We start from the raw sequence: 26,092 nt of genomic DNA, 5'->3' as shown, positions 1-26,092 counted from the left end.
GGCGAATTTCCCTTTGTTGTTCTATGGAATGATATTACTTTATGAGAATTATTGAAGAACCCATGATAACGGCAAAAATACACACGGCACTTAAACATTACTTGCATATTGACACAAATGTTTCTTTGAATCGTGCAGCCTGGTTGTAAAGTGCTTTGTAGGCTGTAGGAGTAATGCTCGTTGTTTGTCGGGAACTGGTACCGGCGGGGTGGGGACCAGGTCTAACTGCCATAGGTGGTCCGACCTCAGTTTACTTTCCCTAAAATGAATCTAATTCTAAACACCAATGACTTCAGAGGGAAAATTATGACCTACAGTCAGTCAGTATTAACTACATACAGTCCCTTATATTATTTATTATGTCATTACGATGCAAATCAAACAATATATAATTGAAAAAATTGTTTCGAAAAAATCTGTTTAAACCTTGTGTGATATTACAGTGTATTGGATAGTATTTAGTTTAAGTTTATCATGTTTGAGGTTGAGCGACTTAATAGTAAACATTCTTTTATGGACAATTCTCTGTCTAAAATCCAGTTACATACTATACACGTATTTCTGGCTTTGCTTAGATCTACTTTGTCTTCACCCAAGTTTTGTGTGATTTTAATTTTTCGTAATGTAGAGAATTTTCTTTGTTAGATGTTTCTTGTTTTCAAACGCGTGGATTCCGGCTACGGCACTGTAGTTGACGTGTGTAGTATAGATTAGGAGAGTTTTTTTTTTATAAATAGATAGGTTTCAAGTGGGATGTTATCGTAGTTTATTGGCACGTATTTAATAAAGACTTACAATATGAGATCGGAAAATAATTTGGAAGAGCTTTTTATGTCAATTGGACTGAGTGTTCAAAAGGCTAAAGAAACTGTAAAAAATACCGTGCTGTCAAAACAACTAAAGGAAATTATCGACGAAGCTAGTAAGTGTGACGGTGCATCTGTAGAAAATGGAAATCTGCTCTATTACTTGGCAACGAAAATGTCACCACAAATTTACAGTCGTTTAGCTTTTATAGTAAGTTATATTACATCTAAAAAGTTGGATTCAACACAGAGGCTCGATGCCGCTATCACATATGCTATGGGGCATCTGAAAGAGGACTTTGTGACTAAAGATTTTGAAGAAGCTTGTGGAATTGGAATAAATGTAAGTCCAGAAGAGGTAGAAAAAGTCGTCGAAGACGTTGTAAGGAAATTTAAAGATGAGTTATTGGAAAAAAGATATCGTTTTAATACAGGGTTAATAATGCAGGATGTGCGAAATAAATTGAAATGGGCTAATGGAAAAGCAATTAAAAGTGAAGTGGATTTACAAATTTGGGATCTATTGGGGCCTAAAACTGAAGCAGATCTAGCACCAAAACAGGAGAAGAAAGTGAAACCAGTTAAAGAAGATAAGACGAAAAACAAAAGTGTGCCTGAAGTAGTTGCATTAAATGGAAATAACATTGGAATGACTGAATTATCGGTCAGTGACATGCTGAAAACCAAAACACATTTCCATAAACCAGGTGAAAACTACAAGACAGATGGTTATGTTATCACAGAAAACACTATGAAACTACTTAAGGACCATTTGAAGATAACTGGGGGAAAAGTGTGTACGAGATTTCCTCCTGAGCCAAACGGGATTCTGCACATTGGCCATGCTAAAGCGATAAACATCAATTTTGGATATGCTGCAGCATATGATGGTGTGTGTATTCTGCGGTATGATGATACGAATCCGGAGAAAGAAGAAGAAAAGTTCTTTGTAGCAATCAAAGATATGGTTGAGTGGTTGGGATACAAGCCATACAAAGTAACTCATTCGTCTGATTATTTTGATAAACTGTACGAGTGGGCAGTGACATTGATCAAGAAAGGGCTGATGTATGTGTGTCACCAGACAGCAGATGAAATGAAAGGATTTAACCCACCACCTTCTCCATGGCGAGATCGGCCAATTGCTGAGAACCTGCAGCTGTTTGAAGACATGAAAAATGGTAAAATAGACGAGGGTGCAGCAACGTTACGGATGAAACACATCCTGGAAGAGGGCAAACAGGATCCTGTAGCCTATCGCATTAAGTTCCTCCCCCACCACCGTACAGGTGACAAGTGGTGCATATACCCCACCTATGACTATACCCATTGTCTGTGTGATTCCTTGGAGAATATCACCCACTCAATGTGTACCAAAGAGTTCCAGTCTCGTCGCTCCTCGTACTACTGGCTCTGCAATGCGCTGGACATATATTGCCCTGTGCAGTGGGAGTACGGCAGACTCAATATGAACTACACCGTAGTCTCCAAGAGGAAGATTGCTAAACTGATAACGGAAGGCATTGTAAAGGATTGGGATGACCCACGTCTCTTCACGTTGACTGCTTTGAGGCGGCGTGGGTTCCCACCAGATGCCATTAACACATTTTGTGCACAGGTTTGGCATTTTTTTTATTCTTTGAATATTTATAATCACAGTGAGAATGGCCATTTGGTACTTTGTTAAGAATGAATTTAAAGGGCTTTCAATAAAAAAAGGGGAAAATTCTGAAAATTGTTTTTGGAGTAGCTAGTGTTTATTTATTATATCTAGCGGTAAATATGTAGGTAGTTATCGTCAATTTTTTTTAAAAATCTGAAATAACTTTCATTATATGCTCTTTTACGTCCTCTTTTCAAAACAGCCTGCGGAGATAAGAAATTCCAATTACTTTTGGAGATATAGCCGTTCTTATTTTGCAATACAAGACCTATGTAATCATTCGACCGTTGACCTATGTAATCATTCGACCGTTGCCATTTTATATTTTGCCGTGTGTACGTGAATGCCTAAATAACAGAAATTTTCCTTTAGGTAAGGTTAATTACATTAAAAATACTTCTAAATAAATGGAAATTAAAAATAATATCAATTAATTTTACTTGTATAGTTGTAAGTATTTATAATGTAACTGACCTGACCTAACAAAACGGGACAAAGGTAGATTAGGTCAGGTCAGCTACATTATATAAATACTTTGATACTGAATGGACATTAAAAATAATAAAATTAATTTTAATGGTTGTTTAGTTTTAAAGTATTTATAATGTAGCTGACCTGACCTAACAAACCGGGACAAAGGATGAACAGTAGGAACTCACGTAATTTTCTTTTTACTTATTACTTGCGCAACAAATAAAACATTAAAATTTGAAACGTTAAAAACTCACCTAAGTTAGAGGCGGGTACAATTCCTTTGCCATTAGTATAAAATGATGTAGTCGTTCACCTACGTCGCGAAAAAAAAAAAAAAAATCCTTCACGTAAACAAGCAACAATGTTGAACGCCCCATGAGTGCACAGGATGAAAATTAAAAAAATTCGATATCTCCTAAAGTATGTGGAATTTCTTATCCGCCGGGTTTAATGAAAAGTGGAAGTTAAAGAGCACAAAATAAAAGTATTTTCAGAATTTTAAATTTTTTTTAACAAATATCGCCCAAATATGAAAATTAAAAAAATTCGAAATCTCCTAAAGTAATTGGAATTTCTTATCTCCGCAGGCTGTTTTGAAAAGAGGACGTATAAGAGCATATAATGAAAGTTATTTCAGATTTTAAAAATTTTTTTGATGATAATCTGTACACTACATATTTACCTATCTAGCTAAAGAGTATATTTTAAGTTAAATAAATAATGTCTTCCATTTTTAATGGAGAATTTGCACTACTATGCTTCTCGAGAATGTTGCGTTCAGTGTTTAGTAAAATAAATTAAACTCTGCATTGTATGACTAATGCAAATGTGCAATTAAAAATAGTGTTGAACTAAAAAAAATTGGTATTTAGTGAAGTGGTTTTGCGAGTTGAGTGAAAAGAAATTTGGTAATTTTTCTTTATTGTCTATCCAGTTGATATCAAAGTTTTATAATGCATAGCCTCAAAATCAAATTTATTTTGGCAACCATGCACAACCAATTCCTTTCTTATTTGATTATTTTATTTTAAAATACAACTAACTGGATATGCAATAAGAAACAATTACATATATTTATTACCTAACTTTTTTTTTTATTAGAATTTTACTTTTAGTTTACTTTTGGAATTTTCAATTACACTAAAGAATAATTATAGTTAAAAAAACAATATTTTTGGAATTTTTTTTACAATTCTGCTGGAAGCAATTACTGTAGACAATCTCCAAAAAGATGTATGACATCCAAAGCTGTTGTGAAACCATTACCATTAGGCTACACATATTTGTTAAAAACTTGGTAATTAATTAGGGGAGGTAGGGGAGAGTTGATACACAGGGAGAGTTGATACAATAAAAAATTTTCAAGTAATTATCAATGTTGGTACCAATGATAAGTTGTGAATTATATGTTAGGTTCTAATAAAAAAACACACAGGTAAATCAAGATGGCAGCTTGAATAGTACACGAAGAAAGAAGCTCACAGTGTTTCTTCCAATGTAAGTTTTGTTTCAAGCCTACTGAATTCTGTTCTATAAAAGTTTTATACAATGAAAGCCTGTCATAAAACTTTTAAATTCAAAGAATATATACACTCAGTGAACCATAATTGCTTTTATTAGTTTGATTCTAACCTGTATGAGTGCAAGAGATTATGTTTCTTGTATAAGGCACAACAGGGGAGAGTTGATACACCCGAATCAGGGAGACTTGATACAGTGAATCATTTCTCCTAAAAAACATAAGACTATTTTTTATTTTGTTTTGATAGCCTGTTTGAAGAATCTGTTTACAGAATTTCTTGATATTATTTTATTTAACTGCTGTAAGCCTTTAAACTATGGTTTAGAAATGAAGTTAAAAAAATATTGCCATATTCTGTCACATTTATTAGGGCTCTGTTTGGATTGTACCTACATTTGGTGTTAAGACTATTTTAACCTTAATATGTTTGTTCTTTTTTAGATGCCATTTTTGTACAAAAGAAAAAAGGAGAACTCCAGGACAATCTATGATCTAGGAGAAGTATTTGGACAAGCATTCCCAAAATCATTTACTCCTGCAAACATCCTAGCCGGTTTCAAAAAGGCTGGAATTTGGTCCTTCAACAGAGATTGTTTTACTGATAATGATTTTATGCCATCATTGGTTACAGACTGCCTGCTAAAAAATGCTGCTGAACCTCAAGATGCTATTATGAGTCACGAAGAGGCATCATCCAGTTCCAACACAAATAACGGTTGCAACAACATGGTGTCACCTTCAAATATTAGGCCCTTACCTAAAGCTAAAGCTAAGGACAATGTCCATAACACCACTAGGAAACCAAGAAAGAGAGCCAAGTCAACAGTGCTGACAGACACGCCAGTGAAAAATCAATTAGAAGAGGAATATGCTGAAAAACAAAAGTCCACAAAAAAGGCTCTTTTTCCTAAAAATAAAACAAATAAAAACAAAAAACCGTTATCCTCAACAGTGTGCAACTATTAGTTCTTCTGACAGTGAAGAATACGAGACAGAATCTAAGAATGAAAACATCAGCAGCTCTGAATCAAGTGAAAGTGAAGCAAAGCGTATACCTAAAAAGGGATAAACATAGCACACATAAAACATTATAAAATGCTTTTAAAATTATGGAATTCTATTTTGAGGAAAATAATCATGTTCGGTTCTTGTGTCATTCACAACTAAGAAAACAATTGTTTATTTTGTGGGATTAATTGAAAATCTCTTTGATGACTGTGTGTAAAATAAAATTTGACAGGTATGTTTCCAATTCAAAGTTTAAGTGGCCAGAAAAAGAAGACATTACTGTGATAGATGAAAACCAAATAGTGAAAGTTCTTAGTGAACCCACATTTACTCTACGAAATGACGGGATTGAAGGATTCAGTTTCTTAGAAGGTTTTCATGGTTATAACATGAGGTAATGCTGTTAAAGAAGTTTTTTTTATGAGACTATATCGTTTTTTTTAGTGTTCAAAATTATAGGTAATTTTCATGATCTGTAGAAAAAAATGTAATATAGGCCTATTTTGTGAAAAATGTTAAATGTGTAGTAGTAAAGTGTTGTGAAACTGTTGATTCTGTTTTGTTTAGTTTAGTTAAATGTATTTATGGGTATTATTTCAAACTATTTAGTTTCCTACCATTTAATTTGGTAAATCTTCATTTATTAAAACATTTATTTTTATTTAACATACTTTGTTTATGCTTCTGTGCAAAAACAAATCTTTGAAACCATTATAAATAAACATACTTAACAAGTGTATCAGCTCTCCCTAACATACGTATCATCTCTCCCTAGCATGGGGAGATTTGATACACTATGCAACACTGTGTAATATTATAATTTACAGGCACTCACGCAAACATAATTACTTCATTATTTTTTATTATGTGCTAATAACACCATGGATTAGGCAGACATGAAGATATGAAATATTTGGCTTTTATTGAGCACATAAAAATATATATATATAAAAAGTGTCTCAACTCTCCCCTACCTCCCCTACAGTGAGGGTATCTGAGGCTGCCACCTTATCTCAGTTTGTTGAATCAAGTGATGCTTAAATTATTCTTTTTATCAATTATAATTGTAAGGTGTGTGTCAGTTCAATATTCCTGTCATGATTTAAATTTCTACAGTGTAAAATTTGTTTCAAACATTCATTAGGTATACTGATCTTCCACCATCAATCTTGCAGCCTGTTTTCTGATTTCTAACTGTATCTTTTAATCTCAGGCACAAAGTATTACTGAGTTTGAAAGACATAAAGATATTGTGTGTTTAGATTGGTGTTACTGGAGCGCAAGTGTCCGTCGACCCTCAAATGCTGGAAGCGTGTGTTCGAGATGTTCTCAACATCACTGCACCCAGAGCTATGGTGGTCATGGAACCTTTGAAAGTCACGCTCGTGAACTTCCCGCTCCAGAAGACGACGGACGTGCAGGTGCCCAACTTCCCCAATGACCCGCAGAAAGGCTTCCACTTTGTGCCTTTCGACCGGGTCGTGTACATAGAGCGCAGCGACTTCAAGGAGGTGGCGGACAAGAGCTACCGGCGCCTGACCCGGGACCAGCCGGTGGGGCTGCGGCATGCCGGGTACGTCATCACGTTCTCCCGAGTCATCAAGGATGGCCGTGGAATGGTGAAGGAGCTGGAGGCGACCTGCGACCCGTCCACAGCGATGGAGAAGCCCAAGGCCTTCGTCCAGTGGGTGTCGAACCCCCTCGAGGTGGAGGTGCGGCTGTACGACAGGCTCTTCCGGCACAAGAACCCGGAGGACCAGAGCGAAGTCCCAGCTGGCTTCCTGTCTGACTGCAACATGGATTCCTTGAGAATCGTGAACGCCTTTGCAGATGTCTCCCTCCGAGCTGCTAAAGTTTATGACCGGTACCAGTTTGAGAGGACTGGCTTCTTCTCTGTCGACCCGGATTCTACGTCAGAAAAGTTGGTTTTCAACCGGACTGTCACCCTCAAGGAAGATGCAGGGAAATTGTAAATAAACGTCTTTCCGGGGTCTTGACTGTGATTTATTCTGTTTGAAAATATGAGCACATATTATGCATTGTTAAAAATGAATGACAAACCAAACATAAAGGCTCCTTTTCACAACATTTAACTTAATAAAGTAGGCTATTTATTCAGAAAAAGTTAACTTATTTTAGGATTTAGCTTCTGTGGTTGCATGATGTGATAAAACTTTTCCAAGAGTGTTTTTCACAATTATATTGGTAAATTATCATTTGAAGGTTGCTTATGAGCATGTAGAATTTTTTGTGATGCTGGTTTTAATTTTTAATTTCTGTATGTACATCCATCTTTAGGATTTTTTTGTTTTCTATTAAGTTAATGAAATAGTTAAGACACAAAAGTTTTAGCATATTCATGGAACACATATTCAGTATTTTACTTACTTAATATGTCAATTGTAATGTTAGCTGTGAGTTTTGAGATCAGTGTGAAACCAGTTACTTGCCTATTAACATAGTAGGCTATTTCATAGTATTGTTACTGCAAGTGGAAAGCATTAGGGAAACATTTGCAATGATTGCTGAAAATACTGACTGGAAATCAGAAATTATGTTTTTAAATTTTGGTGCACCAAGGCTATGCAACCATGTGATGCATTTTTTTAGAGTAATTATTTATGTGTGCATAATAATATAACCTCCTCAGTGGGAATGTAAACTATACTGTACATTCCAATCTGGTAAGCTTTAATACCACCGAAAGCACTTGTAAAAAATAAATTGTCAGACAGTGGTTTTTATGACTAACTAGTAATTTTGGAAGAGGTTCCAGCAAAGAAACCTTAAATATTCTTATTATTATAATAATTATAGCATGTACAGTATAATGTTCATTTTCCCTTTACACAAATTAAAAGCTTAGTATTTTTTTCTACCAGAAATAATGATTTCTCAAATATGTTTAATTGTTCTGTACATATAATATAACCACATAAAATAATGGAAAATCAATACAAAGAGTCTTACATGATTGTAAACTATAAAATTTGTAAGCAAACTGTTCACATTTTTCCAAATGCCCAATTTTAAAAACTGAATGTTATAAAATTACAGTTAACCATTTCCAACAATGAGTAAACACAAGAGTCCTACATCACAGCAGAACTAATATTGTCACTTATTTTCGTGAAACTCTTTGAAGCAATTTCTCTTTTGTGTAAGACACAAATGAACATTACACTTTTTGCAATAAAAGTGTGAACGGTACTTTCCACAATTAGCCTTTTTACATCTCGTAGGTTCCTTGAGATCATCAATGACAGATAGGTGATCAACAGTGTCCAGTTTTACTTCTGAGGGAGGTCTTCGCTCAACTCGTTTCCGGGCTGGTGGGCTTGTGCAACTGGATTCACCTCCAAGAGCGGGTCTTCGTTTCTTGGTTTTGACTGTTTTGCCAACTTTGATCAGCTCTTCTGCTAGCTGAAGTCAGAAATACAGTAAATCTAGACGATCTTTCTTTGGCACATTTAGGTTGACACACATTTCCTTGTATTCCAGCCATGAATTTGTGACAGCCATGTCGATGGCATGGAATATGAGCCTGACTCCATTTTCGAGAACGCACAGTTATTCTATATAGACTTATAAATCGGTCAAATAAATCTACCCCACCCATGGCAGAATTGTTGAGGCATGTCACCCCAGGTCTTTCAACTTGTACAAAGCACTTTTTACTGTTGTCCCATCTCTTGACCATGTCTGGCTCACCAATCCCAACAAAGTTGGATGCAAAAGTCACTGTGCGGTTGTCAAGCCATTTAGTGAGCACATCATCACCATTCTCGCTCACGACTTCTTCTGAATATCCTCTATGTTTCTTTTCTTTTTTCAGTTGTTTGTCATCAGTGAGAAGAGGGTTTGTAAACCGGTTTGACCGAGCTGTACACACTGAAAAAGTGTCCCTACTCTTCAAAATCTGTAGCAAGGGGTATGACGAAAAATAACTGTCAAAATATAAGCACTGTTCTTTTAAATGTTCCGACAGTTTTAACACAACTGCTGCTCCTAACCCATACTTCTTCTGTTTTTGGTTGAACTCGGTGTTTTTACCCTGGTACAAAATAAAATTGTATGCCATTCCGGATTTCCCGCACAGCACGAAAGTTTTTTATGCCCCAAGGTTATGGTTTCCCCTTTACGAACTGTTTCACCGACATCTTTCCTGTAAAGGGGATCATCTGCTCATCTATGACCACGTCCTTTTCCATTTGAAGCTCTGTACATCTTCGCAGAACACTGTAGTACAAAGGACGAACTTTGTAAAAAACATCCTTTTCACCACCCTGCTGTACCTCTGGCTGCAAATTGTCTACAAAGTGCAAATTGTTTCGGACTTGGTAGAAACGTTTTCTGGTCATACCTGAGTCGGTGAACAGCCCAATATTGATGGATGGTTTCCAATGCAATTCCACTCGTGGTAACTTCAACGACCCCATTGCAATATGTAATGCAATAACTGTTTCCAATTCATGGACTGAGCTGTCACTAAAATGTTTGTTCTGCTGCAAAGCATATAAATTAGTGTAGTTGCAGGCCTCCTCGAGCAAAGTAATAGGAACATACTTCTGAAAAATATGCAACAGTGTGGGAAGTAAGTCAATTGCTGGGGGTTCTGGAAATGTCCATTCTGGTACTGGCTTACAGGTGAACATTTGTTTCGTCCAACGTATCTCGCTTTTATCGGTCGTGACATCATTTTCTGCTACCAGTGCATCAGATTCTTCCTCTTGGGCATCGTCATCTTCATCAAAACTTGAATAACTTCATCATTGAGAACTTCGTCGACAAAATTTACACCGGCTATGGAAGAAGTATAGTTTCCATTATCGTTTGAACAATCATGCTCATTGTCACTCAAATCTTCCAATTCGGACACATTGCCACTTTCGATAAGGTCTAGAATATCAGCTGCAATAGGCACTCTACTATAACAATGGTCCAACAAGCTCATTTTGTTCAGATTAACATTACAGGTTTTATTTATAAAATGTAAACAATTTTTTTTTCACATATGTTAGTCATATGTACAGTATACTGTACATAATTTTTTAGACAAATGTTTTTCTCACAAAACGAATATTATATTAATGTGTTATACACATGTAATTTAAATTTAACTCTTATAAGACAATATAAATACAAATTTTTCTTATACTTGCTTTCTTTCTTACAATATATTTTCACAAAAGTACAGCTGATCAGCTTTCTTTACAGGACACCTTGCAGCACTTAACAAAAACATCCACAGACTACAGATATCTCTTACCACGGATATGTGCATACCACAGAACACTTTTACGATGTACATGGGCCTTCAAACTACAAATTGTATTGTTTAGTATATTTAAACTTTGACTAAAGAGCTGTGTACAGTATATTGTACATTTTCTCTGAGTACAAAAATTTTTTTCTGATGAATTGGTACTGAGGAGGTTAACAAAACTCTCTGAATGTGCAGTTACAACAATCTGATTGGTTTATTATAAACATTTATTTGTAAGAAATATGTACATCAAATGAGACACTAGTAGTGCAAAATGAGATTTAGCCTACATATACATTTACTCACTACACACACATTCATAATCAAACTGTCTTGGAGGTATGAAAAAAAAAAAAAAGGCAAATTAGTGATAATTGCAGTGATTCACCATGTTAATTTATGTAGCACATACAAAAATAAGTGAAATATTTGCTATGCCATTTAAGGATACACTAGTAGATTATGTTTTTGTGTTTTTTAAATAGTATGTAATTTATTTCAGTTGTTTTTTTATTGTTCAGAAAACTTGAGTAACTTATTTTGAGTGACTGTTGAATGTGTGAAATAGGATTGTCAATAAAATGTTATTTCTCGAGCTACACAATATTTTCTACAAGAATTTTATAAATTTTCTATGATCTAACACTATTTGGGCTTTGCTAACCCACTGAAATTTATGTTATTAACTCTTATTATTACCTGATGCAAAACCAGCTGTGGCATATGATTACAATGCAATATAATTGAAGAGATTTAATCATTCCTTCGTATTTTATACTAATTTATTATTGTAATTTTATCCTTATAAAGTAGCTGTATGGTCTCAATTTAATTAATGGAGATCTTAACCTTTAAAGAATTATAGCTTTTACTCTTATGTATATAAACCACATTGATATATGCACTTAAAATTTATGATACATCGACATCTGCATTTTGTGTATCATAAGAAGTTTGTAGTAATTTCTGATGTGGTTGATAGGAAAACTAATTTCAACCGATGAGTATACAACATTTTAAGGGAGTGGAAAATTGTATGTTACACAGGTCATAGAAAGCAGATTTCAACGGAACAGTAATAATATCTAGTCCCCTGGCAAAAATATCAAATAACTAGCATGCCCTCCCATTGAGACAATTTTCTATAGGAAATCTTTCTTTGTTGCAGAATGGAAGACTAGGCAGATTAGTGGTGCATTCAAACCAAAACTAAGCTTATCTCAGGATGTGTATGAATACTGGATGTCACAAAATTATGAGCGACACACCACCTCAATTATCAAAAGACTATGCAGACTACAGGACGGAGGACAATGGGAGGAAGGTTGAAAGTAATAAGCAAATCAGATTAAATTTATACAATCTTCCATGCAGTGCATTTAGTCTGGCAACTAAATGGAGTCCGTGCATGCTATGCAGATTTAGAAGGGGAGTGTAATTGTCTATTGCATGGTTTGGGACAAGTAAATTACTATTTTGTATAGACTACAGTACTGCAGACATTTTATGACTATTTAGATCTATTTACTGTTACATTTGGAAAAACTATTGCTGTACATCAAAAAGTGGAGGCAGAATGAGTGAAACACCGAGTATAAATAAACCAGACCCAATCAGAAATGTGAAGTTTATGCTACTAACTGAAGAAAAAGAGCGAGGAAATGCCATGCGAGGATGCAAAATTGGCACAATAGTTGAGCACATGAGCAGCACTGAGATTTTGACGCATAGACAGCGAACCCAGCAGTTTGTGAGGAGGGGTAACGGGAGTGGAACATCCTCCAATGGACAAAGTCGGCTCCAATGAATCCACCAAGAGAAACATTTTCACGAAAATCTCAAATTAGTAGCCCTCACTTACTACCTACCCAATTTTTTTCACAGTCTAAATGAAAAATAATTTGGCTTCTTTTTTATTCTGATGAATATGAAAATGTATAGAAGTTGAATTACTTACACAAAAAAACCAAAGCTGCAGATACTTCGGAGATAGTGACAGAGGAAAAATATTTTAATATGCAAGTTGATTAAATTCATTCTTAAAATACACTAGGCACTTAATAAACAAGTTTCACTGATAGTTAAATAACATTTTTTGTCACTAACATTCATAAATGTTATTTTATAATTCAACCAATACATCAGAAAAAATCTAGTAATACATTTAACAACTTTTTTACGATTAAATTTTTTTGAAGCAATTCCATAGTTAATTTTTTCAAAAAGTTATCAGTTTGTGTGTGTGAATTCAGAGCCAGTTTTCATTCCAAATACAATATTCTTGAATTTCTTTGGATTACATTTGATATGAGCCTGTATTTTCCAGCATCATTGAGGGATTACAGAAAAATTCAGTCCATACTCCAGGAATTACAGCCAACTGCTGCAAATTTTCATTCATATTAATTTCAAGCAAACATTCCTCCCTAATCACCTAGCGAGTTGAAATTATTTTAATGCAATTCATAAACACCACAGTGAAAAAGTCTACATATAGTAAAAACTAAAGCAAAACAAAAATAATTTACCTACGCTTATCAATTAAAAAATTAAAAAATTAAATACACACAAATCAAATCAAAATGAAAAAAAAAATGTTCCCCCCCACCCACAATCAACAAATTTCATTAAAAACAACGTCCAAGAACCTATCTCTGCTGTGTTAAAGGTGTGGGCAGTAGAAATAAAAGTGAATTTTGCACATGGTCCTTCATAAAAATTGCTTGTTTTGGCATTCCCTACCTGTCATTAAAATATGCCCAAAATTTTCCAAAAATTCAGTGTACAAAGAAGTGTGCTGGTAATATTTTTTTTATATACAAATCTACAGTTTCACTTCAAAACTGATGTAAAATTGGAAAAAATAAAAAGACCTTTAAAACAATAGGAAGGTTACAGTCTAGTGAGATTTTTGAAAAACCACCCTCACCTCTCTTTCCTACTCCTTCAAGCAGGATTTTAGAAATTTGTGTTGAAATTTAGCACACTTGGCATTAAAAATAAAATTACCATCTACATCTCCAGATGGAAACGAAAAACCCTTTATCCTCAAACTTTGCAATAACGGTTATAAATTATATAAATATTAATGTATTTTCCCCCCTCATCAATATAAAATCTAAAGCTTTATTTAAGATTGGTAAATTTGCAGTTGATGGGCTTAAATATGAGCAAAATCACTGTCTACCTGAGATTTCAAATAAATTACCCTATACTTCTGAATGAAGCCTAGATATCAATATACTGAATGTAAGATTTCCAAGTGAGTAAGATACGCAAAAATATGTTCAAAAAAAAAAAAAAAAAAAAAAAAAAGAAATATGCCTATCTTAACAATACTCACTGTGACTGTTTCCTATACTAGTTTCCTCCCCATGATTTCAATAAACCACTCAGTATGATTAAACTTCATACATGACCTGTAATATTTATGTTTAGTGAAGGAAAAAAAATAAAGCTTCATCAAGCACCATACAAATGAATTTAGTGATGGAGGTACACTTTTGTTTACTGCAACAAATGTGGCTTGTCTTTTTTTCTTCCAAACCATGATTTATTATTTTTAAAATCCTTAAACATTAGTTAAATATGTACTTTGAAAAAGAAAAAAAAAAACTTTTTAAATTCTTTTGTTGTTAAAGTAACGTAACTAACACTTTGAAATGGTATCCAAGCATTTTGAAGCTCAGGGGAGAGCCATCATTTAAACATCATACTCAAGGTTCAGTAAGTTGGTATCATCTCCGAACTGATTTTTTTGCTTTAGTCTTAATAAATAAACTTGCATTCTTTTTATACTTTATAGCTAAATGACTTTTACATTTAAAGGTCTTGCTTTACATATTCTTTGCTATGTACGCAAGGGTAGAATGTAACTAATTTTATGAGCCTGCATGTGACAATAATAGCATGTTGTAAACACATTGCATGGCTTTTAAATATTCCATGTAAGAATATCAAACTTAACTCAATAATCTGTGTAAATTTATTACGTACAATAACAGTCTCTATACTGGACTGAGCGAAATATTTAGTGTGAAAATGTGATTTGACTAAATTAAATTTACAGCACTTGAAATAAAATGGAACCTACTATGATTCATAAACAAAGTTTATTCAACAATTCATTAAAAATTAAAGCCTGCATAAATCATATAAAATAAAGTAAACCTCACTTGTGAAACCTTTGAAACTAACAACATTTATGCAATCCAGCATCGCTGGACAGATGCTCCACCGGTTCAGAACTGTTAATGGTACGTGCATCGTTTTCACCTGGGATTTGCACAAGACGCAGAGCAAGTGTTTGTCTTCGCAATGACCACCCTTCCTTTTCTCCCTCGTAGTGCCTAGCACAGGACTGTCAGAGGTAGTTTGGGTAAAAATTCTGTATCACATATCCAAGTTTATCTCTTGATCCTGATGGAATTATCCTGTACACAAGATGCTTGTTTTTTAAATTTACTATGTAGAAAAATATTTGACATAGTAAAACTCATGACATAAAATTGAATAATTATAAAAGTTGAAAACAAATGAGAAAAAATTTCCACAAGATTAGACATAATTTGTTTGTTTTGTGCTATTAAGAGTTTTTGTTTGGCCAGGATCTTTCCATGCACTAAATTAAAACAGCAATCATCGTGTTTTATACAAGATCATGCCATCAGGATCACGGGATAAAATTTTATATGTGATAAGGAACAATTACCAGTTTGTTACACAATGTTGTTAGGTTTGAGTACTGTAGTTTTCTTTTTTCCTTCGATTTACTTTTGGATCGGACTGACAGGGTGTGCAAGGACTTTTTTTTTAAGGACTATTGTCTTTAGTCATGCTGGGCACCAAGTTTTGTCACTTGGCAACTAACTAGAACTTTCATTAGCATTTTTACACAGTGGTACTTTGAACAGCATACAAGGGTCTTCCATGTTTTAGTCATCATGGTACTGAAACTACACAACTGAATAGAAATATATAGAGAAAAAATCTACATGCTGCTCTTGCCTCTGTAACACATTATGTGATGTCATGGGCATTAAAAAGGGAGTATGAATCTATTTTTAAAATGTAAAACTTGAAATATTAAAGGCAAAATAAAAATGCCATCTCAAATTTACCATTTATGTATGTAAAAACGTTGGTAGTAATTGCACTACGAGCAACGGAGCATAGTAATTCAAATAAATCCCTTGGTATATGAATTTAAATTATTAGTACAGATTATTCATCTTTCATGTAACAGAGCAACACAAATATTGAATAATGATAACTCAATTGTGGGGCATAAACAGCTGGAAATTATACACATAGACATATGACAAAACAAATTTATTTACAAGAAGACACTGTCTATGATAGTTTTAAGCCAAACCGTCAATGCGTCAACAGAAACAATCAACAAAGTAGCCTACCTACTACTGTACATAGCACATTCATATTAATGGCCTGCAAAGAACTTTGAGAGGAAGTCTGTAGGCTTTGGTTCATGAGTGTCCTTGAAGTATGCCATGACGTGGCCTTTCTGTTTCCAGATTTCAACCGATTCCTTCAGTTCCATTTGACCCTGAAAAAAAAAAATTGGCATTACAACATAAAAAAAGGCCCTAACATGACTGAGCTGCATTTTAAAATAAAAATACTAATTATGTTACACTAAAAGGCAGTTAAAGTTAGATTTTCCGCAAGTTGGTTGAAAACATTTTCACATTTTTATTTTTGTTTTAATGCAACCCCTTCAGATGTTACATTATATAATCATTGCACCATCATCATTCAGTAAAAGTTAATTTTTTTTTGGTTTTCATAACTCGTTATTCATATAACTTTACTTCTATAATATATAGTTTTATTTTTAAAGTATTGCTTTATAAATATCTGGAATCATCAGAAAACCAAAAAAGGAACATAGTTTGTCAAAGCAAACCTCAAGAAAACAATTAAAGGTAATTATAAGTTACGGCTGGTCAACTAACATAACTGGTATCAATGAAAGTTAGTTGATGTGTTTTGAAGATAAATCTCAGCAGGAAATGAAAAGAAGCTAATCAATGTTAAATAAAGCATTTTTTATTTTACTTATTCATAAAATAATCATAATGTTCTAGGTAGATTTCGAAGAAATACTACCTATTATATATAGCTGTTACAATAGTGCGATTTCAGGAAAATTTATACATTTTTTTTTATATATTACATTGTTTTTGATGTTCAGTAAATGAAAGAAAAGTGATGGAAAATAATTAAAATCATAAACATTATTTACTAGGAGTGTACGATAACATTGTACACATGGTGTTTAGATTTTTGGTCCAATTTTTTCTGAAGATTGGTAAACTAAACTCAATACTGACAGAGGTGGGAGGATGGGGAGAGCTGGGGCAATGAGTTTCGAGGGAAAGCCTAGAAGTAGGAAGGAGAATTCTACGAAGGTTTTACAGGAGAGGAGGAGAACGAAAAGGGGGGAAAACTCAATAGTAGTGAGAATGTTAGGGGAATGGAATGTCTTGGATGAGGAATGTGTGATGGATGGCTTGGAGTGTGGCTCAATTCAGGAGAAATGTGAAAGAAAAGTAGGATGAATGCTTAGCAAGAGACTTTTGCCCAATAGCAGCAGTTATAAAATCAACAAGAAAGGAGAAAAATAATTAGTCAGGAAGTCAACAATTATGTGCTATTTGTTGGAATTTAAAAAATATATGTAATCTGGTAAATTTGTACCTAAATTTTGATATTAACACAATAGATAAAAAAAATATTAACAGCCACTAAATGTTTTGATATAAATACAGCCAATAAATATTTTGATATTAATGATTAACCTTAAAAGAGATGTGAAAACAATGAAACAATGCAATTACTCATGCCAAAAATTCAAGCACATTTCCAGATTTTCTAGGGAAAGATAAAATTAAAGGGCAATTCCAGCTATTCAAGGATTAAGGACATGTGGCCACCAAGTTATTGAAAGCCTCACTCCCACTAAGATGATACAGGTCCAGATCAGAAGCAGGGTTTTTTCATGTGTGGACGTGTCAATATTTATTTATTGGTGAAGAAAAAAATTAATACTCCTAGTACATCACTTTAACCTGTGAGCACATTAAATATCATTGGTTAGCACACACTAAAATTTTCTCTATGACCTATGGCCAATAGCTCCTTCCCACAATTTTGATTCTGACACTACTGTCTGGGTAGCAAACACAGTTATTTGTACAGAATTTTAGCCCTGTCTGGAATAATTGTTAATTACAACTCTTGTTTCTTTAGTGCCTGTCTGATTCGCAGTATGTAAACACAAGTAGAGTCACCTTTGATGTGTCACATCATCAGCATAGATCAGGGCCGGAACTAAGGGGGGGCATGGGGGGCATGTGCCCCGGGCGGCAAATATCAAGGGGCGGCAAAATATGAAAAGTGGTTCACTAAAACAAAATGAGACTAGTCATTAAAAAAAGTTTTGAAAGTGTACATATCGCAAACAATAAGTTAGCCAAGAAATTAAGAAATTCTATTTAACTTGATTATGCATAATTTGTAAATATATTCGTACTTCAAATGCGTTACTTCACTCTAAGAAACAAGTATGACCATAATTCGTGGTCTGGAGTGAGTAAAACCACTGTGATGAGAGGTAGCATCTCAAGGACCCGTTGCGCGGGTGATCACTTGGCTGAGGAAGATGTAGCCCTTTCTCTGATAAATACCCTCATTTTTCCAGCCCTACTCAGTCGCACCTGTGTTTTCGTACCATGTGCGTCTCTGCCTGAGGATGGGAGCAGATAGCAGTTCCCGAAACGTCGCTTGTTTCTGTTTTGGAAAAACTATTGTGTTTCGTTTGTCTTTTCGTTTTGTCGTGTTTTTGCCTCGTTTCAACCATTGTGCTGAATTTTTTTTGGTTCAATATTTTTGTGTCGTCTTCATTTGTGGTTTTTTTTCGTTCTCTTAGTACATTTTTCTTTGTTTTTATTTGTTTGTTAACCATATTCCTGTTACGGAATATTTTGTGGTGTTTATATCCTGTTGACAGCAATTTTTCGCTTAATTTGTGCTTTTTATCTTTTGGTTATTTTTACTTATTTATTTATTTTATTTTTTAGTTTTCTTCTACAGAAAAAGTGCTTAGCAATGGCGTATGTCAAAAAAACTTACATCAAGTAATGTTGGAAGTCATTGACAGATTAATTATGGAACTGAGTAACAGGTTTAAGGCTTTGGAGAACATTAACAAAAAGTTTGGATTTTTATGGTTCAAATTCATAAAATGGAAGTAGAAGATTTAAATTACAAGAAGCAGAATTAGGAAACACAGTGCCGATCTTAACAAAGAAGAATTCGTATTTGAAATTGAAAGTTTTAAGCAACATGCATTAACAGTAGACTATTAATTAAAAGATGCTACAGCATCAACAATGTTGAGCCTTATATACAAAAATAAACTGGAGGAGGCACATTCTAACATTACTGCTGCTCTGAGAATGTTTTTCACCCTTCCAGTTACAATTGCGTCAGGTGAAAGAAGTTTTAGTAAACTTAAACTTATTAAAAGCTATTTTAGAAGCACAATGGACCAGCAGAGATTAACAAATCTAAGTATTATATCTATTGAACACAAACGAGCTGCTTTGATCAATTTTGATTATATTATTAACACTTTTGCAGCTAATCATGCTTGAAAAATTAAATTTTGAATTGAATTTCTTTGTATGGTTATCAATACAATATTATACTTAATTCATAATCACATGTTCCTTATGTAATTTTAGTACTTAATAAACTTATTGGTAAGACATTAATTTTCACTGTTGTGCAAAAAATAAACAATAGTTTGATAACAGTCTATTTCATTATAATAAAAAATGTAATTGTATTAGTTTTCCAATTAGAGTACTTGATAAATAAAGGTTCTCAATTATGTATAAGTGAATGGTATCATTTCAACCACCGCTTCTAACGAAAAAGAGTATTTTATAATGTTGGTAAGGAGGGGGCGGCAAATTAAGCTTTGCCCCCCCTAACGAATCTCCTAGTTCCGGCCCTGGCATAGATAGCATAAAGATGCTCTACATTTCACCTGACTCAATGGCCAACAAGTTACACATACACTGCAGTATTTATGTTGCAATAATAAAATACTATACAATATCATATTATAAGTTTTTAATTAGGTTTTATATTATAAGAAATATTTTAACGAATGTCGGGGACATTCAGTAACTAATAACATAGTTTTCATACCTCATTCCATTATAAAAATGCAGTGTTTTTGGATCCCACAAAATGCAGTTTCAGGTTGACTAGAAAAGCTTTCTCTCACACACACACACACACACACACACACACACACACACACACACACACACACACACAAAAATAATCAATTCCAACAACTAAAATTATTGCAATGCGTTACAATTATTTGAGGACAGTTATTCATCTGCAAAACTGTCTGATAGTACAAAAAGTAAACACCCTATTTAATTGCATAGTAAACTATCAGATCCTAATCAGATGTAAAATTCTAAGTTTTACGAACAAATGTCAAGTAATTAGATGCCCAATTGCATAGCGGTAATAAAATTTACAAGGCAAGAAAACCTGGAAAAAAACTCCTATCGTAGGACACATTTCCTCTACTTGCACAAAAACTTACTTTACTTTTGTAGTGGTCAGCACGTATATTCCCATATCTGTTTAAGAGTTCTACTGTCAGTTTGTACATGAGATTTAAGACAAACATGCACTATTAGTCGAAGATGATGTTATAAAAACTAAAAACTTATACAGGCCTGACTTGCAAGAGACAAAAGCAGATGGTTTTCACTGCCACCCCAAAGTGGTAAAATGTACAATATGTTGGGTATACATTTATTTATAAATACATAAAACAATTTATTATAATTCTGGTGGGTCCCACCCCGTTACTTAGGAGACAATTATCAAATTTATTCTTTTATGTGCTTTTGAGGATCAAGGTAGTCTGGGTGATCGTGAAATATGGAATAGGGAAGTGTCAGAGACAGAGTGACTCACTGTTCACCACACCCCCGTCTTTTGCTGTTCTTCTGAACGTTATTTTTAAACTGTCGTGAACATGAAACTCTGCTAGGCAAAATGAAATTCTGGGAAAAGCATCCTCTTTCCTCCCCTCTAGATTCTTAACTTTAATGCACACTAAATAAAAAATTCTTGATATTTCTATCTAGGTAAGTTACCACAAATGAATGTTGTATTTAAACATACAACGAATGTTAAACATACAACAAATGTTGTATTTAAACAACAAAGAAGTGCAGCCACTGTGCATGCTGCCACTTCTGCAGTCTTGTCAATGAATACACAGGGATGTGTCCATAGCGAACCATCTCTACATCCATTAGCAAATGCAACCACAATGGAAAAGATGTATTTTTAAATGATGAATGAGAATCTGAATAATTTACTGTTAGCATCACCCATCGACAGTTGGTTCTACTAATGTGCATTCAGCCTTTTGAGTGATGATATATCAGGAGTTTCAGTGAAATGTAAATTACAATGACCATTTCAATATTTTATAGCTACGTGAACGTCATAAAACAGTTAGCTATAGAAACAACAATTTGGTTGTAATTTCCAAAATATTTGCTATGATTGTTAACTTTGGTGAAACATTTTTTTAAAAAATTAATCTGCAAAGAGGCAGGTTTACCTGTTAACTTGTGAAAAGTCATCTTTTGAAATATGAATGAATTAGAACCTTACTGGTTGTACCAAGCGAAATGAAAGGCACCATTTTCTAGTAAGTGAGGCAGTGGCGGATCCAGGAGGGGACACCAGGAGTAAGTATCCCCCCCCCCCCCCCCCGAAAAACCAGTTATCTGCTACATTATATTGCCGACAAAAATTATTGTTTCTGCAAACTGCACTGCAAGTAAAAGTCTTTGTTGTATTGCATGCATTCATGAGTGTGGTACATGTTTGTTTTCATATAGTTTGTAATGGCAACAATGTTAATATAATCGCTACATCGACATACAATTTTTTATGTTTAGGACAGGTAGAAGTAGAAATATATTTTATAATCCTTTGTGCCATGGAGCGCCTTCCTATACTACTTGACTATTTCACTGGCCGTGGCCAGCCTGTGAGCTCTCCTAATATTGGAAGGCAGCCGTGGAATGTACTGGTGAAATGGGTTAAGGGGAAGAAGGGGTACACCACCTACGTCACTGGAGCGGAGGTTCATCCCTTCCACCAGGCTACCTGCTTACACGTCTCGACACACCGCGATGGCGCGACATTGTTGAAGCGGACGGACTTGCAGCTTTGTGTGAGTGCTCTACGCCTGTGCTTCGTTTAGACATTTTATGATGTATTTATTCTGTAGTTAGTTAAATTCGTTCTGGAGAGATTAGGGTACATAATTAGAATTCATATATAATAGTTATTTTTTTTTGTTTATGCTTACTTAGTCTTAGTTTCTTATTTAATAAAAAAAGTTCAGAGCCAGGGGTTTCTAGGTACAGGTAAAGTAAATGAAAATGAAGTATATGTTGATAGCGCTAGTGCATGGATGGACCTATAGCCATTTTGATACACTTTATCCATTATGTGTATTACTGGATTGTGTGACACGAAAAATCTTTTTACAGGATTTCCGAAAAAACAAGTGGACGAAAATAAATAAGATCGACTTGTACTTTCAACTGATCCCAAAAAAGAGTATATGACATCAGTCACAAGATGACAACTCTCGGCATCATGATGATGAATGCATTCATGCTGTCACTAACAAAGGTATTAACGAAAATACAAGTTTGTTTAATTCTATTTTGTCACTCTTGGTTCTCATATGAGTGTGTAAAATTGACATTATAAAACTTAATGCTCTGCATTGATAAAGCCAGTGAACTGTAACTGTCACACCACCATAACTTATAGTAAATATTGTCCTTTGACAGTTTAACAAAATTAACATATTAAAACAATAATTAATAATGCTGGGATGCTGTAAGAGTTTAAATTAACATTCCAATATGGCCTAACACCACTCATTTCTATAAAAAAAAAATGTACATAATAATTTATACAAATATTATTTTATTGTTTTAGGACCAGTTATGGGTGAAACAGTCATCTGTGAACCTTCTACATCTAAGGTTCTTACGACAGACAATAGTGCACACAGTGAGTCCACAACCTTCGAATCACATCCATAGGACGTTCTTACAGAGTCAGCACCAAAGAACCTGAATGATATAGCCGATATAGGACTCCATGCTGGGAAAAAAGTAGATGATTTCACCAAGTGTCTTCTCCTTGAAAAGCTATGGCATCCGATGGATGACTATTGTTACCCGTACTCAACACACTCAAAAGGTGAAGGGAAAACTGTTAGACAGTATCTTTCTAAATCGCACATTGATAAATACCATTGGCTGGTATACTCTGATGTCAGTAAAGGTTTATTTTGTAAATACTGTGCTCTTTTTGCACAAGAAAAAGTTGGACACAACAAAGGTGTCAAAGTTAACAGACTTGTAACGGAGGCTCTTACAACTTTTAAAGACCTCACAGCAAAAGATGGCTATTTAGAAATGCACGAAAGAAGTAACTACCACCGAATTTGTGTTGCATCAGGCAAGGATTTCCTCAGGACATACAAAGCTCCTGAAAAAGAAATTATAAATAAAATTAGTTCTCAGCGACTACTGTTAGTTGAAGAAAATTGTGCCAGGTTACGCCCAATAATAGAGACGATTATATTTATGGGGCGACAAAATCTCTGTTTTAGAGGTCACAGGGACGATGGGGAACTGTGTTTAGATTCCGAATCGACAGCTGTAAACAACAAAGGTAATTTTAGGGCGTTGCTTAACTTTAGAATTCAGGCAGGGGATACAAAACTAAGGGAGCATTTACTACTGTGTTAGTGTTGGTACAGATGGATGTGCAGTTATGAATACCGAGAAATGTGGTGCTGGTCAGAAATTCTCAGGGTTGCTACGAATGCCAAGCATGTATCGTGCTACAATAATGCATTAAATAATTCTATCTCAAAATCATCAAAGGTTCAGAGTGTAAGAAATGCTACAGCTGTTATGAAAGAAGTTATTGCTTTCTTCAGTCAGTCTGCTAAGAGAAATGCTGTCTTGAAAGCTCATGTAGGCTCCCAACTTATACGCTTGTGTAAAACTCGCTGGGTTGAAAGGCATGACGCTGTTATCCTTTTTTTTTAATGCCTTGACAAAAATTGTAGAAGCCTTGGCAGAAATCAGCGAGTGGTCCGAATCTGAGTCTGCAAAAAAGCTGTGCTCTATACCAACTCTGTATACAGCACAGAATTCATTTTTTCATTAATTAGCTTGATCGATGTACTTAAGCGTACTTTGCCACTTAGTCGTCACTTACAATCCCCTTCGCTTGATTTGAGAGGAGCTTCTGTTGCTGTACAGGATACACTGGCTACACTGCGTACACTGAGGCATAATAGTGAGAAATGTTTTTCAGTATTGCACAAAGATGCCACATGTACAGCTACTCAGCTAGGAGTTGACCTAACAATGCCACGCCTTGCTGCAAGACAAATGCACAGAGCAAACTACGACACCAACAGCACCGAGGAATTCTACAGGAAATCCATTTACATCCTATTGTTGGACAATGACATAACTGACCTGGAGCAACGATTATCACAGAATTCGTTACAATGTTATGATTTGCGCCTTTTTTTTTTTTTTTTGCCTATTTTCATATTGAAGGATGGTGACTGTGACTTCGAGTCAAGGATAAGAGCTCTTGTTGATTGTTACAGCCCTCTTCTTCAAGAAGGTGTCCGAGATAGCAGAACTGTTGCTACTGTTCTAGATGGTGAAATGTGTATTTGGAAGGAAAAATGGAAGAGAGAGAGCAAACAAGGCCACCCATTTCTAGAAACTGTGCTTGATGTGATTGACTCTTGCGACATTGATTTAAATTATAACTATTCGACGCTTCTTGGAAATACTTCTCACTTTGCCTGTCAGTGTTGCAAGTGCAGAGAGATCTTTCAGCATCCTACATGGCTAAGAACACGAATGACAGAGGAGAGGTTGAATAGCTTGTGTCTGTTATTTGTTCACCGTGATATAAATGTTCATGTTGAAAAAGTTATAGAACCTTTCTCTAAAGGGGGTAAACGAAGGATCACCCTGGATTTTATTTTGTAATGGGCATGTATTTTCCTAGGATGGTCGCCAAATAGAATCCCAATCAGTATTCAATACAATTGTTTTTTGTACTTATATTTATGTGACTATAGAGCATCCCACTCTTAGATTGCAGTGTGGAAGTAAAAGTGCGCATTCTCTCTCTCTCTAACACACGCCGATTGCCGTTAGCGCTGTCCTTGTTTCTTCGTGCGTTGTTGCCAAATATCAAACGAAATTAAAATTTTAATTTTTGGACCAAGATTTTTTTCATATTGTATAGCATCGAAATACGCATCAGTCAATGCTTATTTTGAATACTTAACAATATTTTAAGTGTCCGAAAAAATTAAAAAACATAACTTATTCACTGCAAACTGTTTTGAAGTATTCCAAGATGTTTCACATAAAAAAAAAAAAAACCTACATGTTTATATCATTCAGATTTTTTTTTATTAATAAATTAATGCCTTAGGACGCCACCGAACAAATGTTAAGACAAAAACTATACAGGTTTCACTCAAATCATTTTTTTAATATATTGAAATGCATTTTCTCACAAACTGACACATCAAAAAGTTGACCAGCGGAAAACTTTTTTTCTATTAAAGATAGATGGGGACGAAAGCGTGAAAAATGTTCACAATGAATTGAATTAGTTTTTAAAAGCAGCTCCATCTCAATTGCTTCTACAGTTTCCGTGGAAATAGCTGTTAAAGATGTGTCTTATCAGTACAAGAGCGCGCTGCAATAGAGGTTTCTCTCACAAGCTGCCGTCGTAAGAGGAAACAGGGTCGTGTGTTTAGATAAGTGGGGTTCTGTCCTGCAAGCAATTTCAAATACATGGCTTCCTTAGTCAACCATGTATTTCCTTAGACACGCATTTCTGAAAACCAGCCTGCCAGTTAGTATCGCGTCTCGCGACGAAGCAACGCGTTGTGTCCGGTGACTCGTTACAGTTATAATTTTGACAAACATATTATATATTAACATACGTGATTTTATTTTCTACATTTATTTTTATTACTTACATATAAAATATGGAAGTTGGAACACCGAAAAGAAATTATATCGGTAGGCTACGCGGGAGGGAGCGCAAGATTGTGTTGAATGTATTTGAGTATTTTTCAAAAAATATGAGTGTGTGCAATGCAATTTAGGAAGCTTAACATTCTTCTGGTC

General features: G+C 34.6%; 1 protein-coding gene across 2 annotated transcripts; it reads left to right on the top strand.

The window, feature by feature from the left end:
* The first annotated feature begins 492 nt into the window (after window positions 1–492).
* LOC134530790 (probable glutamine--tRNA ligase) lies at window positions 493–14,349 on the top strand. Of its 2 annotated transcripts, none has more exons than XM_063365995.1 (2): window positions 493–2,424; window positions 6,736–14,349. In XM_063365995.1, the coding sequence occupies exons 1-2, from the start codon at window positions 799–801 to the stop codon at window positions 7,444–7,446; spliced, it is 2,337 nt and encodes a 778-aa protein (XP_063222065.1). In that variant the 5' UTR covers window positions 493–798; the 3' UTR covers window positions 7,447–14,349. The 2 variants fall into 2 exon arrangements, with proteins under 2 accessions (XP_063222065.1, XP_063222064.1); XM_063365994.1 differs by lacking the exon at window positions 6,736–14,349 and adding an exon at window positions 4,907–6,714 and having other exon boundaries at window positions 527–2,424.
* Window positions 14,350–26,092: the final 11,743 nt, after the last annotated feature.

This window comes from Bacillus rossius, chromosome 3 (genome assembly GCF_032445375.1).
Source record: "Bacillus rossius redtenbacheri isolate Brsri chromosome 3, Brsri_v3, whole genome shotgun sequence".
NCBI lineage: Eukaryota > Metazoa > Arthropoda > Insecta > Phasmatodea > Bacillidae > Bacillus > Bacillus rossius.
The sequence above is the reverse complement of the archived record's forward strand: the minus strand, read 5'-3'. Positions and strand labels throughout refer to the sequence as shown.

Bases quoted from the DNA above. Each gene is read 5' to 3' on its own strand.
- LOC134530790 (XM_063365995.1), top strand. From the start codon at position 799: ATGAGATCGGAAAATAATTTGGAAGAGCTTTTTATGTCAATTGGACTG. The intron at 2,425-6,735 runs GTTTGGCATTTT...TTGTGTGTTTAG, and splicing joins TTAACACATTTTGTGCACAG to ATTGGTGTTACTGGAGCGCA.